The sequence below is a fragment of the Engraulis encrasicolus genome, chromosome 4 (assembly GCF_034702125.1).
Source record: "Engraulis encrasicolus isolate BLACKSEA-1 chromosome 4, IST_EnEncr_1.0, whole genome shotgun sequence".
NCBI classification, from domain to species: Eukaryota; Metazoa; Chordata; class Actinopteri; order Clupeiformes; family Engraulidae; genus Engraulis; species Engraulis encrasicolus.
The window spans coordinates 28,125,396-28,142,895 of record NC_085860.1 but is presented as its reverse complement, the minus strand read 5'-3'; the positions used below and the strand labels follow the sequence as shown (position 1 = coordinate 28,142,895).

General features: G+C 43.8%; 2 protein-coding genes across 2 annotated transcripts in view; one reads left to right on the top strand and one right to left on the bottom strand.

Moving 5' to 3' along the window:
- The window catches only part of syt18b (synaptotagmin XVIIIb), a 14,894-nt gene extending 3,371 nt beyond the window's left edge, over positions 1-11,523 (top strand). The window contains exons 4-6 of the mRNA XM_063197795.1: positions 1,337-1,508; positions 8,470-8,636; positions 11,111-11,523. Of these exons, the coding sequence (XP_063053865.1) occupies positions 1,337-1,508; positions 8,470-8,636; positions 11,111-11,260 (489 nt within the window). The 3' untranslated portion in view covers positions 11,261-11,523. The remainder of the gene's footprint in view (positions 1-1,336; positions 1,509-8,469; positions 8,637-11,110) is intronic.
- A 1,700-nt stretch (positions 11,524-13,223) lies between these two features.
- The window catches only part of LOC134448036 (myosin heavy chain-like), a 23,195-nt gene continuing 18,918 nt past the window's right edge, over positions 13,224-17,500 (bottom strand). Inside the window, exon 24 of the mRNA XM_063197794.1 lies at positions 13,224-14,880. Within this exon, the coding sequence (XP_063053864.1) occupies positions 14,878-14,880 (3 nt within the window). The 3' untranslated portion in view covers positions 13,224-14,877. The remainder of the gene's footprint in view (positions 14,881-17,500) is intronic.

Here is a 17,500-nt window from a genome sequence, read left to right as displayed (position 1 = left end):
CATAAATCTTTCTGCGTGTTTTCCAAATTGTGACATGGGTCAAATTTTGAATTGCATCACATGGAGCACCAAACGAACACTACCCCTGTCTTTCTGTCTGTGTCTATTTCTATGAGTCCATTTTGTTCCATTTGGTAACAAAATTCAGAAGCCACTGCCTTCAGGGAATTCTGTATGGGTGAAAATCGGTTCATTGGTTACTTCAGTTCCAGTTGGTTACCTTTAGGAAAGTACAGTGGAAAACGAGCACATCCAACAGGAAAGCATCAGCAGGTGCCAAATCAAAAACTGTCTTGAAGAAGTGGGGAAGGATATCCTCACTGCTTACAAAATACTTAATTTATTGGGAGCAATGTTTCAATCATTGTTCTTCTTCAGGCACCTCCCAATAAAGTAAGTCTTTTGTAAGCAGTGTGCAGATCCTTCCCTCCCCACTTCTACCTTTGGGAAAGTAACATGGTTGGAAAATTAACATTGTACAGTAGCCCGAGAGACACAAGATGACAAAGACACAAAAAATCTAAGGAAACGGCACGTCAGTATAAGAACAAGGGTTAGGCTTAGCGTGGCCCAATGTTTTGGGAGGTGATCTTAAAAGATCTTAAGAAGAGGGTTGCAGGTTCTAATCCCACTCTAACCTCTTCCTACTCCTTCATCCCTGGCTGAAGTGCCCTTGAGCAAGGCAGCTAACACCACATTATTTCAGGGACTGTAAACAATACCCTGAAATAGTAAGTCACCTTGGATAAAAGCATCAGCTAAGTGTAATGCAATTGTAATGTAACATGGTCCCCTTGTTTTGCCAACATTCCCAGTCGGAGCAGACTTCCTCTGTTATCTCTTTATTGTTCTCCTTTTCTCTCTTTGCTCTGTTTATCTGTATTGCTTTTTTCTAAGGCTGACCCTGCTGTTGATGGGGAGGAGTTTATCCATCTATCCATGTCTCTCCTCCTGCCTACCCACACTCTTTTCTCTCCATCTCTTACTTGCAATCCTTCTGTCCCTCTTGTCTATGAGTGCTCTCTCTCTCTCTCTCTCTCTCTCTCTCTCTCTCTCTCTCTCTCTCTCTCTCTCTCTCTCTCTCTCTCTCTCTCTCTCTTCTCTCTCTCTCTCTCTCTCTCTGATGCTGAGTGCAGGATTGTTGCGGCTGCCAGCAGCCCTCTGGGGGTCGATAAGAGGCACATCCACATCCACCACACGACCTCTGACCTCCCCGATGAGGCTTTCTGTAAAGTTTCACTCACTAATCCAGACTCCATGGAAACAGCTGGATCTCCGTAGCAAGGGCCGATGGATCCCCAGTTTGAACTTTGACCTATTGTCATCTCTCTCACAGGGAGGGACTTCCCATGATGCCGCTGAGCTGGTAGGACAGGCTCCGCCCATTGTCCAGCTCTCGGCCCCGCCTCCACCTCAGCTCTTCATCCTCCTGCAGTACCAGACCCTGGCCCACCGCATCAAGGTCATGGTTCTAAAGGCGGAGAACCTCGCTGGCACAGGAATGCAAGGTAGAGGGAACAGGAACGTGTTCTAAACCTCCCTTTGTTCAATTTTACACACCCGTTTTTCCTTATTTGTTCATCAAGTTGTCCTTCTCGTCAACCGGCTCTGCCTTGTGGTAGGTCTCTCCTATTGTGCTACCCACCTTATGCAAGATACCATGGGTGCATCCCAATATGTGTACTTGCCTCCTCCACTTGTGCTTGTCTCCTCGTCCCGCCTCCTGGCCCCTCCTCCGCGGAGAAAACGATAAAGTTTCCCAGCTGTCAGCCTCGCCACAACAACTTTTGAGGGACTGTTTTTCATTCACCATCCCAATTGCAAATGAGAAAAAGACTTTACAATTGAGCTTTTGCAAGATATTGAAATATAATGCTGTTGTCAGTGATGTCATCATGACGAGAAGCAAGTGGAGGACGCAAGTGCAGGAGGCAAGGTCGCATATTAAAATGTACGCTTGAAAATGACACCAAGCTTTTGACACCAATCCAAACCTTGGACCTCCACCTATGCACCACAAATCCAAAAATCACTCATTTTCAAGCTCAGTAATCGTTTTTTGACTCCCTCTGCCCCATGAACCTGGAAGTAGAGGGCGTGACTTAGGTGCCCCATAGAACGTGCCCTTGTGTGTACCCCTCCTACTTCATGGAGTGGCCTTGGCCTCCTCGCACTCTGTTGCTGTTCTGTGGTTTTGGAAAGCGCTTTTTTTGGAGGGGGACGGGGGGGACGGACGGGACTTTGTTTAGACAGGACTGCGAAGACTGGAACAGGAAATGAGTGGGAGAGAGAGACAGGGGAGGATTGGGAAACGACCCGGGTCGGGAATCGAACCCGGGTCGCCCGCGTAGCAGTCCAGTGTCCAGTCGACTACAGTCCCAAGAAAAAGTTTGTACACCCTTTGAAATTTCTTACATTTCTGTCAAAATTGGTCATAAAGCATGATCTGATCTTCCCGGAAATCACAAGAAGGAACAACCAGAGTCTGCTTTAACTAATTCAACCCAAGCATTTACAAGTTTACTTATTTTCATTGGCCATAAGATGTAAACATTCACAGGACAGAAAGGCATAAGTAAGTACACCCTTGCATTCAATAGGTTTTAACCCTAAGTTTGTCGCAATAACCTCAACCAGATGTTTCCTGTAGTTGCAGATTAGATTAACAAAACAATCTGGATGTATCTTGACTCCCTCTTCTTTAGAAAACTGCCCTTCTGCAGCAAGGTTTCTGGGATATCTGGAGTGAATAGCTTTCTTGACTTCATGCCATATCATCTCAAATGTTTTTTTGTCAGAGCTTTGACTGGGCTATTCCAGAATGTGTATTTCATTGTTATGAAGCAATTCAAAAGTCAATTGCCTCTAAAATATGGGTTGTTGTCCCATTTCAGCACCCATCCTCTTGTGTGCCTCAACTGTGTGACAGACTACCTCACATTTTTTCTGTAAAATATCTCAATGAACTTCTGAGTTCATTGTTCCACTAATAATAGCAAACTGACAAGGGCCTGAGGCACCAAGGTAGCCGCATATAATGATTCTCCCGCCACCATACTCAAAGGTGGAGATGATGTTTTGGTGAAGGTGTGGTTCTCCAGTTCTCCTCCAAACATGATACTATGTGTTCCCCTGAAAAATTCAACTTTAGTTTCAACGTTGGTCTACAGAATATTTTGCAGTAATTTTATGAAGCATATAAATGCTTTTTCGCAAACCTCAAAGGTGCAGCAATATTTTTTTGGACAGAAACCCCATTAATTTTAGATTGGCAGAATGAACCCCATTTTTAGTTATTCTTGGTTACATCTCCACTTCTGAGTATGGTGGCGGGAGCATCATTATATGCGGCTACCTTGCTGCCTCAGGCCTTTGAAAGTTTGCTATTATCAGTGGAGCAATGAACTCAAGTTTATTGTGATATTTTACAGAAAAAACGTGAGGAAGTCTGTCACACAGTTGAAGCACATAAGAGGATAGGTGCTGAAATGTGACAACAACCCATACTTTAGAAGCAAATCTAAATTAGAATGCCTTCATAACAATGAAATACACATTCTGGAATAGTCCAGTCAAAGCCCTGACTAAAAATAATTGAGATTATATGGCATGAAGTCAATAAAGCTATGCACTCCAGACATCCCAGAAACCTTGCTGACGAGAGGCAGTTCTCTAAAGAAGAGGGAGACAAGATACATCCAGATATTTTTGTTAATCTGATCTGCAACTACAGGACAAGTCTGGTTGAGGATATTGCAACTAACTGAGGGTTAAAACCTATTTAATGCAAGGGTGTACTTACTTATGCCTTGCTGTCCTGTGAATGTTATAGCCTTATGGCCAATAAAAATATGATAACATGTAAATGTTTGTGTGGAATTAGTTAAAGCAGACTCTGATTGTTCCTTCTTGAGATTTCCGGGAAGATCAGACCATGTTTTATGATACATTTTGACAGAAATGTAAGAAATTTCAAAGGGTGTACAAACTTTTTCTTGGGACTGTAAGCCACAGCTGGGCCTTGGAAAGCACTTTTATCCTGTAGCCGATATGCGGGCGACCCGGGTTCGATTCAGTGTAGCCTCTTCCTAGAGATGGACCCGTCGACGGGCTTATTCACTCTTTGCTGAAAACACTCAACTACATCATAACAACATTACTATGACAATGCAAGTAGTCTTGGTCATTCCCATTTTGGGGACAATAAGGTTATAGCAGAGGCTCTGCGTTTAGGGATTAAAAAGGACATTCAAACTGTAGAAAGTAACATTCCTGCCAATGACATTCATAGACTGCACCAGATAATCCTTTTTCGCACAACCCCTCTGCCAGTGTTAATCATCTGATTTGAGAAATCATCACTCTATGTCTGGTTCCCTCTCACTAAGCGGAAAGGTTGCCGGGTAAATAAGGTCAACACATCATGTTCTACAGTTGAGGACGATATTATTAGCCCCCCCTCCTGAAATTAAACAGCTCTCTTGATTTCTCAGTGAGAATGACCATTAGGCCTATTAACGCTTAATGTTATTCTGGAAACAAATACACTGATGAAGATAATGTCCAATAAGTTGTATTTGGATTGTTCTATTGTTCTATTGTTACAATGAGTTTAAACAAAAAGGGCAAACATGACAAGGGCAAAATTATTGGCCCCCTGATCAATAGTCGATTAATTGATTAATATTGATTAATAGTCAATATGGCACCATTTAGGAACCAGAACTGACAACAGGCTCTTTGTAGTTGTTACCTAGGTTGGCACATGCCCCATTGGGGATTTGGGCCCATTTCTTCACTGCACATTGCTAGCTGGTCCAAATTGCATAGATGTTGAGCATACGTAGACATTTGCCACAGACTATCAGTGGTGATTGAGGACTGGACTCTGAGCGGTATCTTTCCAATATCATGGTTTTAGTATCCTTGAAGAACCTCTGAACTAATTTAGATGTATGCTTTGGGTTATAATCTTGTTGGAAGACCCAGAAATCCGGATACAGACCCAGCCTTCCTGTGTCTGACGAAAAACTTGATGCCCCCACTACCATGTGTAACTGTGGAAACTGTGCTTATTCTCATTAGACCAAAGAAACCCCGGACACCTGCCTAGATGACTGTCATTGACCTGGCCTCACCTGGAGTTTTTATTTCAAGGAAGACAGCTGTTAGGGCTTGTCATCATTTTGGGCTTTGGGGCCATCGTCACAGAAGAACCTCTTTACTAAAGGTGGGGCATATCAGAGTCTGATTGAGTTTTGCCCATGAACATAGGGCAGTCATGGGTGAGCGCTTAGGGCGTCAGACTTGCATCCCAGAGGTTGCCGGTTCGACTCCCGACCCGCCAGGTTGGTGGGGGGAGTAGTCAACCAGTGCTCTCCCCCATCCTCCTCCATGACTGAGGTATCCTGAGCATGGTACCGTCCCACCGCACTTCTCCCCATGGGGCGCCACTGAGGGCTGCCCCCTTGCACGGGTGAGGCATAAATGCAATTTCGTTGTGTGCAGTGTGCAGTGTTCACTTGTGTGCTGTGGAGTGCTGTGTCACAATGACAATGGGAGTTGGAGTTTCCCAATGGGCTTTCACTTTCACTTTCGCTTTTCAACATTTGCAACCCACTTGTCCAGTAATACAGAGTGCATGCATGTTGTATCCTCCTCAAGAGGATTGCCATGTTATCTGCTGCATGTGTTGTACACGAGGTAGTGGCAGGGCGGGGGGACCAGGAGGACACTAAGTGAGGCTGTGTGTGTGTGTGTGTGTGTGTGTGTGTGTGTGTGTGTGTGTGTGTGTGTGTGTGTGTGTGTGTGTGTGTGTGTGTGTGTGTGTGTGTGTGTGTGTGTGTGTGTGTGTGTGTGTGATCCGCAGGGCTTGGTTGGAGGGGAGTGGGCAGTTAAACCATGATGTTGGCTTTTAACGTTGGGGATTAACTGATTGTCTTACATGGTGCGCAAGGTCCGCAAGAGATCATCCTGTTTTTTAATGACATTGTAGTTTAATCCTCCATCCTCTCTCTCTCTCTCTCTCTCTCTCTCTCTCTCTCTCTCTCTCTCTCTCTCTCTACCACTCGTTCACCCTGTGCAATCCTCCAGACGCGTCCAATGGACTTAACACATGGCGCTCCGAGCCAACCGGGGAGGGGGGCTCATGGGCTCATGGGCCCGAACACTAATGCAGACCCGCACAGCTGCGCAGCTCTGCAGCCCAATCCCTCACATCATTATGGCCCATGGTCCGGTTCCGACCCAATCCCTCGTGTCAAGTCATGTCAAATGACCAGTTCTGAGATGCCCAAAGCCCCGGAACACATGAGGACATGATGCGCCCACTCGTACTGAAAAAATACAGCGCTTATCCTGGTCATGTTTCCTCTGATACAACCTAAACAAACGGCTTTCACTACAGAATGGTTGCCACCTCTGTCTGGATAAAAAGCCTGGACATTATGACTGCCCAATGATCCTCTTTTTCTTGTAAGCAATGTCACTCCTCATGTAGAGTCAAGAGAAAATATATTTCGCCCCTCGGGACAAACCACTTAAGACCTGGGCAATCGGGTAAAACCGGGGCAGGTAGCGACATTAGTATTCACCCTGATGATAATGTTCTCTGACACATGGACATGGATACTCTGCCACACTCATACTGGGTATATGATATATGATGCATGCAGTATTTAGCCCGATTATATCCACTCTCATGCAAGGGGCTTACTCTGATGACGTTTTCATGAACACAATATGACGCACACATTAACCTTGATGACATTCTCTGTCACAAGAGACAACATCGGCTTTATTCAGCACAGCAACATGCTCTCAGCCATAAGATGCACATAGTGAATTCACGTTTCGTATGCTGCTCATATTTCACTAAATGTTCAACATGGAGATGTTATTATTCTGTTGACCCCTTTTGCGCAGAGCCTGTTATAATGTTATTGTCACAAATTGTAATGACCAAGTCTTAATCTGTTACTTAAAGTGATACTGTCCCATTTTTGGAAATAAGCTTATTTTACACCTCCCCTTGAGTGAAATGATTGGGTTTTACCTTTCTCCTGTACTTTCGACCGTTCTCTCGGTATGGCAGTGTAAATTTTACCTCCAAGCTAGCAGTTAACATTGAGTACTTTGAGACCAGCTGGCAGCTAACTGGTCTCATAGGACTCAATGTTAACTGCTAGCTTGGAGGTAAAATTTGCACTGCCATACCCAGAGAACGGTTGAAATTATAGGAGAGCAGTAAAACCCTATTATTTAACTCAAGGCGCTTTAAGGCTCACAGTTGCTATGATGTAGTTGCATGTGTGCCGCTTGGGGGGGCGAGGGTAGGTGTTACAGATTTTATGGGCCCAAGCACTGACACCACTGACAGGGACCCTTGAGGGGGCCCAAAATTCAAATCTTTTATGGGGTCCAACATTTCTGGCGGCGCCCCCGTCTAGTTGAATCTTTCCAGCTAAGAGTGATCAGGCCGCCGGTGGGCCCATCTGCACAAAGAGGCTATGGCATGTTGTAAAGTTGCGGTTACGAGAATGGCAATGGCCAAGTTGTATTGTATTACTAAAGACTGTGTTATGCTGTAGTAGTGTAACACTAAGTCCTTTCGATGACTATTACAGCGTCCAACTCAAGGCTGGACTGGGAACACAAACTGGCCCGGGAATTTTTTTTATATAGACCAGCCCCTTACCCACACACCCCCATACTACGATTATGATGGGCTCAGTCCACCAGGCTTGTACGAAATTTGAATTTGAATATGAATTTGAATTCAGTAATGCCATAATACGAACACTAGGTGGTGTCATTACCTTGAATTTCTTTGAATTTAAGCTACACCACCCATTGAGAGTACATAGAACACCACCTAGTGTTCATATGATGGCATTACTTTGAATTCAAATTCATTCAATTCGGAATTTCGTACAAGCCTGCAGTCCACTGTATATGAAGGATGCACCAATGGGTCGCCCCATCTAAATTGCGGGCCGGTCTCTTAGGGAAAATGTGAAACAAATAAACAAACAATAACACAAAAGCATCGGCCCATGAGGACTGTTGGTCCACGGGGAATATGCCCTGTAAGCCAGTCCAGCCTTCGTTACACTGATGTAACAGTGCACATTTCGAGACTACTGTAGTACAACTGTTCGGCATACATAAGGGAACTACTAGTGCACTTCTCTATAACTGCTCGCCAATAACACCGCTGTCTTCTTGGCATGTGATGACCACAACATCTCCCAGACACATCTCGAGATGTTACAGATTTGACTGCTTTTCACCATTTGGTCTTTGGTGCAGGACCTTGGCAAGTTTCCTTCACATTAATTCACAATCTCTCTCTCTCTCTCTCTCTCTCTCTCTCTCTCTCTCTCTCTCTCTCTCTCTCTCTCTCTCTCTCTCTCTCTCTCTCTCTCTCTCTCTCTCTCTCTTTGTCTCTTTCTCTCTCTCTCTGTCTAGAGCACCATGTGGTCATCAACCTGAGGCTGGATGGGCTGGTGATTTCCTCTCGGTCCACAGGTGACGTTGCAGGCCAAGACTCAGCGTGGAACTCCCCTTTCCTCTTCGACCTGCCGCCTGGAGATGTCACACATCTGCCACTACGCCTCGAGTTTCTGCTCATCAAGGTCGGAGACTTTCTTTTTAGTCAAAGAGAATTTTCAACAAAAAAACTTTTTTCTATGTTCTCAATATCGTCTTCTTTTCTCTCTCTCTCTCTCTGTGTATGTGTGTGACTATTTTTTGACTATTGACTATTGTGTTTTGAAATGTGAGATTTCATTCACAGAGCATCCTTAATGGCCTAAATCAGGGGTCCCCAAACTTTTTTCTCTGGCGGCCACATTATCGTTCCTGACTGTGATCAGGGGTCGAGATCAATCATGTGGGCTGTGTACTAAGCCACTCCCTGTTATAGCCATAAGTTATAGCACAAAATAGTTCATCATTACAAGTGATTTGCAAAAGAAGTGAGTACTTCACATGTTTTTCAATTCGAAATACCATGGGTATTCCTTTTAATTTCTAATAACCATGTAAAAATAGCAAGGAAAGGTTAGAAAAATCTGGTGATTGACAGTTTATGAGTGATACAATAGAAATGGTAGGCCTCTTTATATTACAGTGAGATGAGAAACTATAAAGACAAGAAACTTCTGGTGATTCACACTAGGTTAGTGAAAATTAAACTGGAGGAAGGTCTGTTGATAAAAAATATATACAGTGCCCTCCATTATTATTGGCACCCCTGGTTGAGATGTGTTTTTTAGCTTCCAATTATTATTATTTTTCTCTAAATAATATGGGACCTTAATGGAAAAAAAGAGAAAAATCCAACCTTCAATACAAGTGCATTTATTCAGTGGGGAAAAAATCCCACATAAAGAAATAATTATTTGACATCAAATAATGTGTGTCACAATTATTAGCACCCCTGGTGTTAATATTTTTGTACAACCCCCTTTTGCCAACAAAACAGCACCTAATCTTCTCCTATAATGTTTCACAAGATGGGAAAAGACAGAAAGAGGGATCTTCAGCCATTCCTCTTTGCAGAATCTCTCTAAATCATCCAGAGACCTGGGTCCTCTCCTCTGTACTCTCCTCTTCAGCTCACCCCACAGGTTCTCAATGGGGTAGAGGTCTGGGGACTGAGATGGCCATGGGAGGAGCTTGATTTTGTGTCTGGTTAACCATTTCTGTGTAGATTTGGCCATATGTTTAGGGTCATTGTCTTGCTGAAAGACCCAGTGACGACCCATCTTCAGCTTTCGGGCAGAGGGCAACAGATTTTGATTTAAAATGTCCTGGTATTTCAAAGCATTCATGATGCCATGCACCCTAACAAGCTTCCCAGGGCCTTTGGAAGCGAAACAGCCCCACAGCATCACTGACCCACCCCCATACTTCACAGTGGGTATGAGGTGCTTTTCAGCATGCGCATCTTTCGTGGCACGCCAGACCCACTTAGAGTGTTTGTTGCCAAAAAGCTCAATCTTGGTCTCATCTGACCAAAGCACACGGTCCCAGTTGAAGCCCCAATACCGCTTGGCGAACTCCAGACGTTTGCGTTTATGATTGTGGGTGAGGAAAGGTCTTCTCCGTGCATGCCTCCCAAACAGCTTGTTGGCGTGTAGACAGCGCCTAATGGTTGATTTGGAGACTTTGTGACCCCAGGATGCTACCATTTGTTGTAATTCTGTAACAGTGAGCTTTGGAGATATTTTGATTTCTCTTACCATCCTCCTCACTGTGCGTGGTGGCAAAATAAACTTTGGTCCTCGTCCAGGCTTGTTTACCACTGTTCCAGTTGTTTTGAACTTCTTAATTATTCCTCTCACAGTAGATATGGGCAGCTGCAGTTGAGTGGCAATCTTCTTGTAGCCTCTGCCTGACCTGTGAAGGTCGACGCACATCTGCCTCACTTGTATGCTGTGTTCCTTTGTCTTTCCCATGTTTAAGAGTGGATAAGAGAAATGGCCTCGGTGTCACGTCATATGTATACCCCAGGGAAACAGGAAGTGATGAATTACTAATTAAATGTTCCTACATACTCTGGTAAACTTTGTAAACTACTGTAGAAATGACAGAAATGCTTCAATTATATTTATTTCCTGGGAATTGTTAAGGGTGCCAATAATTGTGGAACAGGTGATTTAATGAAAAATAATAATTTTTTTATTTTCTTACAATTCATTTGAGTTGAAGGCTACATTTTCCTAAAATTTTCAGTGTGACAGTATTCTTCTGCAATAAACACTGAATTTATTTTAAGGCTTTTAACACATCTCAACCAGGGGTGCCAATAATTATGGAGGGCACTGTATATATTTAAAAAGTATATTTTATCATATTTTTTTTCTGTGAGGATTGCTTCTTTGGGCCAGTTCAAATGGTGAGGTGCAGAGAGGTGGAGGGCCGGTCAAAGGGGCATGGCAGGCCGCATCCGGCCCCCGGGCCTTAGTTTGTTTTGTCACATATATTGTGCAGATTTTTCTACTTCTGTTTTTGTGTTATGATTGGCTACTTCTATACATAAGGACACACATGAGTAAAAAAAAAAATGTAATGAAGGTAAAAACTGACATTTGTTTTTGTACAGGGTCACATATATTCAACAAGCAATGTGGTGGGACGCACAGTGATTGGCCAAGAGGCTGAGGAGAATGGCCAAGCCCACTGGAATGACATGTGCAGCAGAAGCCAAGTGGAAGTTGCCCGGTGGCATATTGTCCAATCAGAGGCTTTGTAGGATGATGATATCCTCCTGGCAGCCTGCCAATCAGATGCACTAGGATGTTTACCAGATGGCCTATGGGATATAGTATTCCGGCAGTCCATAAACTGTACAATGCAGAGGGTCAGGATTTGACTGGTTGGCTTGATCTGATTTATGCAAGGAGCTTTCTCATCGCCATTATCCTGAAATTGCATAATATCTGGTGGGGTTTCTGGCTGATGACTGGTGGCTGGGTGCTCAACTGGACACAAGATGCATGTTAAATCCATGTCTGAACATCCAAAATGCTGAGGGCTCATGATAACCTTCGGTGTGCCGGTGTGTTCTATCTCACATCCCTCAATGAATGGTGGAAGAAAATCCTACTATTGTAGGGGGGATGGTGGTTGGGTTTAGAAAAAAAAATAAAAAAAAAATCCTACTATTGTCCAGTTACTACATCGCCATGGTGGACACGCCCCATCAAACACCCTATCAAAAGCAGAGGGACAGTACCAGTGGACCAACCAGAAGACCCACTGACAAACTCCTAATGATCTTATGAGGATCAACATACAGGATAAATATTCAGAAATGAACAGACTCAACACAGAACACCAGGTGAAGATGACTGCAATTGGGTGGAATGTGCACGCAGAGAGAACGGGCATGGGAAGTGGATGCACAGGGGCTGTACAAGTCTAAAAAAGGCACTAAATTGCCATGGAAATATATTAACTCTCACTTGGGTAGGGGGGAAGGTGACTGAAATAGCCTGGTGGAACCCTATGTCATGTGGACCAAATAACGACACGTGACTGTGCGTGGGGCACTGATAAGATGGCTTTGCTGAGATATTGAGTTGTTCTCTACTTTGGTTCTGACAAGAGTATTTACTTGTGATCTGATGATGTCTGTTGGGCATTTGTGTGTGTGTTTTGTGTGTGTGTGTGTGTGTGTGTGTGTGTGTGTGTGTGTGTGTGTGTGTGTGTGTGTGTGTGTGTGTGTGTGTGTGTGTGTGTGTGTGTGTGTGCGTGCGTGTGTGCGCGCGCCCGTCCACTGCATGTTTGTTTCATGCCATTTTATCATTTGTATTTCTCTCCAATAGGGAACTCTGCATCAAGGCGAAATGGCATAGCCACTTGTTGAATAACCATAAGGACTATGACATTTTAATAGCTTTAATTTACACTAGAAACATTCTATGAGAATAAACTCTTGATATTATATTATGTTCTGGTTTTATTCATGATCTCCAAAACCTGTGTGCTTCCTTGTTAAGTGTTAATATTAATATGATTAATACAATGAATTTTGACATGATTACCTACTTGTATGCCTTCCAGGACTCCGTTTCTCGATTCTTGTCGTTGCTAACCGTCTTAAGTCGGTCTTGAGTTGGTCGTAAGTTGCTCTTGAGTTGGTCTTAAGTTGGTCTTCAGTTGGTCTTTAGACGCAAGAACAACTTAAGAACAACTTAAGAACAACTTAAGAACAACTTAAGACCAACTCAAGACCTTGGTTACAACGTTGGTCTTAAGAACGAACAAAATGGCTAAAGTCGTTAGCAAAGGCACTGTCGAGAAACGACCCCCAGGGCAGTATGAGAGGTGACGGGAAGCGGAGATAAGACAGATTGGGTAGGGCTGTTGAACTCAAACCTACCTGAGTCCATGGGGGTGTGCCTAAGGCCCTCCCCACATCGGTTCCGACAGCACTGCGGAGCACTTTCACTTCCGACACAATTCCGAGCGCCGCACACAATTTCACCACAGCAGAGAATGGATAGTTAATGGGTGGCTCCCACAAAATAGAACTCTTCTCTAATCGGCAGCGATGGACAGCCCCGCTGTGCGGGGTTGTATTGAAAACAATTGAATCGAACTTTTGCGGAGCAGCGCTCTGCACTTTGTCAGTGCCGGTGTGCGGAGGCCCTTAGGCTGTGTCATAGCACCCCTAGTCTTCATATGAATTAAATAGTGAAGGACATCTCTAGTGCAGTGTAAGTAACTCCTTTATTGCGATAATGGAACAATCACTCTTAAAATTGTTGCTGTGCTAGCCGAAGAATAACATTTGTTTTATACCTGAAACCCATTCGATAACACCGTTAAAGTACCCATGCAAACTGTACAACATTTTCAATGTCATGGAAATCATACATTTTTGTACATTCCATGTTGCTGTGTTATCTCTGCACTAATCTCCTGCCTCACAGACATACCCCAGCTACAGTATAAAGTAGGCTCTCACCTGCACACGCACACACAGAAACACAGAGAGAAACACAGCTGGATTACTTCAAAACACACACGCGCAAAGGCTTAGTGCAAACAAATGAACAGCATGAGCAGTGTGTGTGTGTGTGTGTGTGTGTGTGTGTGTGTGTGTGTGTGTGTGTGTGTGTGTGTGTGTGTGTGTGTGTGTGTGTGTGTGTGTGTGTGTGTGAATATTGCATTTCTGATTCCCTGACTCATATTAAACTTGCCGTGTTTTAATTATCAAATGGCGGTATTAGTGGCCTATTCTGAATGTAGTCAACATTCTGTATATTAGTTCAAATGTACTGTACTCAAAGCATTGTTTCAGAGTTATGGATTACAACATTATTATATTGTGGAGAGTATCTTAAATGCAACAGGGGATCACATCTAAATTATAAAAGCAGGATATAATTTAGTATTTGTGCTGGCCGAAATTCCAAGTCAGTTAGACAGGGGACCAGCAGGGATCCCTAAAGGAGTAGAACATTTGGTAACTTTACATATCGCATCGTTAATACGTTGGTAATTTCATGGTAATAACCATTTATAATTAGTCATAAAATTACCATGCAGTTTTCAGTGCAATTATGCTATAGTGTCAAGGTCATATTGCTGCATTGATTTCGTGTAGAGCATTGAAACTTTCATGGATCCCTTGGCAATACCTCATGGACCCCCAGGGGTCCCCAGACCCCACTTTGAGAAGCACTGCTTTTGTCTGTTGTCTATTACCTATTCTGAATAGACAACAGATCCATGTCTTCCTCATTGTGCTCTTCCTGCACCTCTTCCTCCAAGTCATGAACACACATGAGTTAGTTAGTAATGTATATTGGGTCATTATTTCTGAAATGCTGCAATTCATCATATTATCAACAGCAGGAGTCCAACGTTAAGTTAGGGCTGAAATATTTGTTGAATTAGTCGTTGTCTTCCTCTATGTCCCTGTCCTCTTCCTCCTCCTCCTCTTCCTCCTGCACCTCCTCCTCCAAGTCATGAATACACTACACACATCTGGCTAAGAGTTAGTACTGTATACTGGGTCATTAGTTCATCTGAAATGCAACTCATCATGATATTATCAAGAGCAGCGAATGGTTTAGTCCAAAGTTAAGTTAGGGCTGAAACATTTGTTGAATTAGTTGTTGTCTTCTCCCATGTCCCTATCCTCCTCCTCCTCCTCCTCTTCCTGCACCTCCTCCTCCTCCTCCGTGTCAGATACACACATCTGCTTGGCCAGCACCAGGGGGTATGAGGAGGAGCGTGAGTCCTCCTCCTCTTCCTCTCTACGCCGCTCCTCAGATGACGCAGGGATGGTTGTCATGGTGTTTTCATGGTAACCGACCACGGACCCTCTGACATCCTCCACAGACACCTCATGGATCCTCACTGCAGTTACAGACCAGACAATTCAGCAGAGGTGTCAAAAGTATAAGTAAAAGTAAAAAAAAGAAACACAGTTTCCTTCCAACACAAGTAACTTATCTGAGTAATCAGTATATCTGTGTACTTGTCTTACGATCAGCTAACTTTGCACTGGTTGGATCAAGTTTGTGGTGGGTCCTTGTTAGGTTTTCAGTGTTTTTCAGTAACAACACAGTCTATGTATCTCATTAGGTACAATGGAGTAAATGGTGTAACAGCTATGTAATGCCATGTGCTAGTGTCATAATTACACCACAATTACACCACTTGTCTCTTGGACAGCATAAACAGTACAGTTACATTTAAAGAACCAAAAAGCTGAGACAGAGATTTATCCAAAGTGAAGGATTAGCAAGCCAAAAGCAAGAGAATTCAGACACGTTCCACTTGTCTCTTGGGTTGTGTACTATACAGTATAGTGACATTATCCTTATCGAACAAAAATAATTTGGAAATAGCAGTTTGATAGAGTCATTCAATCATTGATTGGCCTCATCCATTCAGAGATTTATCCAAAGTTAATGATTATAACGGGATGCCATGCATGCATGCAGCCTTTTTTTATTGCAATCACCAGAGTAGTTTTCATGTGTGTGGACATGGGTGTGTTTATTATCAAATTGGAATGATTTTTATGTGATATCTGCTGATTGATAGTTGATTGGCGTTTGGGCCCAGATACGTTCACCTTTGAGAGGGGGCTCCTGGGGTAACTTTGGACTGCTGAGGGGATCCTCTATGGCACACGGCTACACAAGGCAACATGTCAACACCACATACAATTAACACACACAACACACTGTAGATACTGTATCACACACACACACATTTTAATAGGCTACTGTACTTTTATTTGGATCTCATCTCATCATACACACGCGCGCACGCACTCACGCACTCACGCACACACACACACACACACACACACACACACACACACACACACACACACACACACACACACACACACACACACACACACACACACACACAACAAACACAGACACACACTGCTGCCAGCACAGATTAGTGGACACATGCAGCTTTCTGTCTGTCCATGTGTCTCCATGTCTCTGTGTCTGTCTGTCTGTTGTTCACACCAGGAGTGTAGCTGCAAATGATGGGCCCTATGTACAATCAACTCCAATGGACCCCCCCAGCCATATATCTACATAAATCTGACACTGTGTGGGCCCTCTATATACTGTACATGGGGGGCCCTGGTGACTCTCGTCACACTGTCACACTACTCCCCTGTACTGTACGACACCCCTGGTCCACACTCTGCTGCTTGTGTTGAGGAGTGTGAGATGGATGCGATCAGCAGGGCCGCTCCTTAATGTCACAAAGCCTCTTATGGCAACACACACACGCACACACACACACACACACACGGTCATGTACAGGCATCTCTCTCTCCCTGTGTCTCTGTGTCTGCCTGTCTCTCTCTTTCACACACACACACACACACACACACACACACACACACACACACACACACACACACACACACACACACACACACACACATACACACACACCACACACACACACACACACACACACACACGCACACGCACACACACACACACACACACACACACACACGGTTATGTACAGGCATCTCTCTCTCCCTGTGTCTCTGTGTCTGTCTCTCTCTCTCAATACACACACACACACACACACACACACACACACACACACACACACACACACACACACACACACACACACACACACACACACACACACACACACACACACACACACACACGCACACACACACGCACACTCACACACGGTTATGTACAGGCATCTCTCTCTCCCTGTGTCTCTGTGTCTGTCTCTCTCTCTTTCACACACACACACACACACACACACACACACACACACACACACACACACACACACACACACACAGGCATACACAGGGACGTCGTTAGGCCTATTTTAGGGGGGCTTTAGCCCCCCCTACATTAGTATTAGCCCCCCCTGTAACGATTTTGCACAAAAAAAAAAAAAATTTTTTTTTTTTTTTTAATTTTTCCAAAAACAAATGCAGTAAAGCACTGAATACGAACCACCAAGAAGGCAAGTTAATCTGAATACAAGTTTATGGTTGCTTATTTATTGTTTAATGCCACTTATATCCTACTGCACAGCAATAAAAGCAGGGTGCACAGCAATATGTTATGCGGAGGGGAAACAGGTAGAGGATTGTGCTTTGTGACTAACAACACCTCGAGAAAAGTGTAATTACTTACACGGATGAAATCTTCAGACCCAAAGTACCAATTTTCACTCACAATATCCGTGTAATAAATTAATTTGACATTGTCTTGAAATTATAGTTGAGTTTTTAATATTTGTCTTAACAGTTTGAAAACACACATGAACTGATTAAAATAGCTACTAATGGAGTAAAAATGGCCAAATATCTGCCGGGGATGCATAGTTTTCCAAGTAAGGAACCTGTTTGAATGAATCGCTTCCTGACCACTGCTTCTCCTGGAGACGCGTAGTTAGTAACTCCTTAAAGTTCCTAGTCCTTGTGTAAATTATGCTCTCAGCATTTTTATCTAAT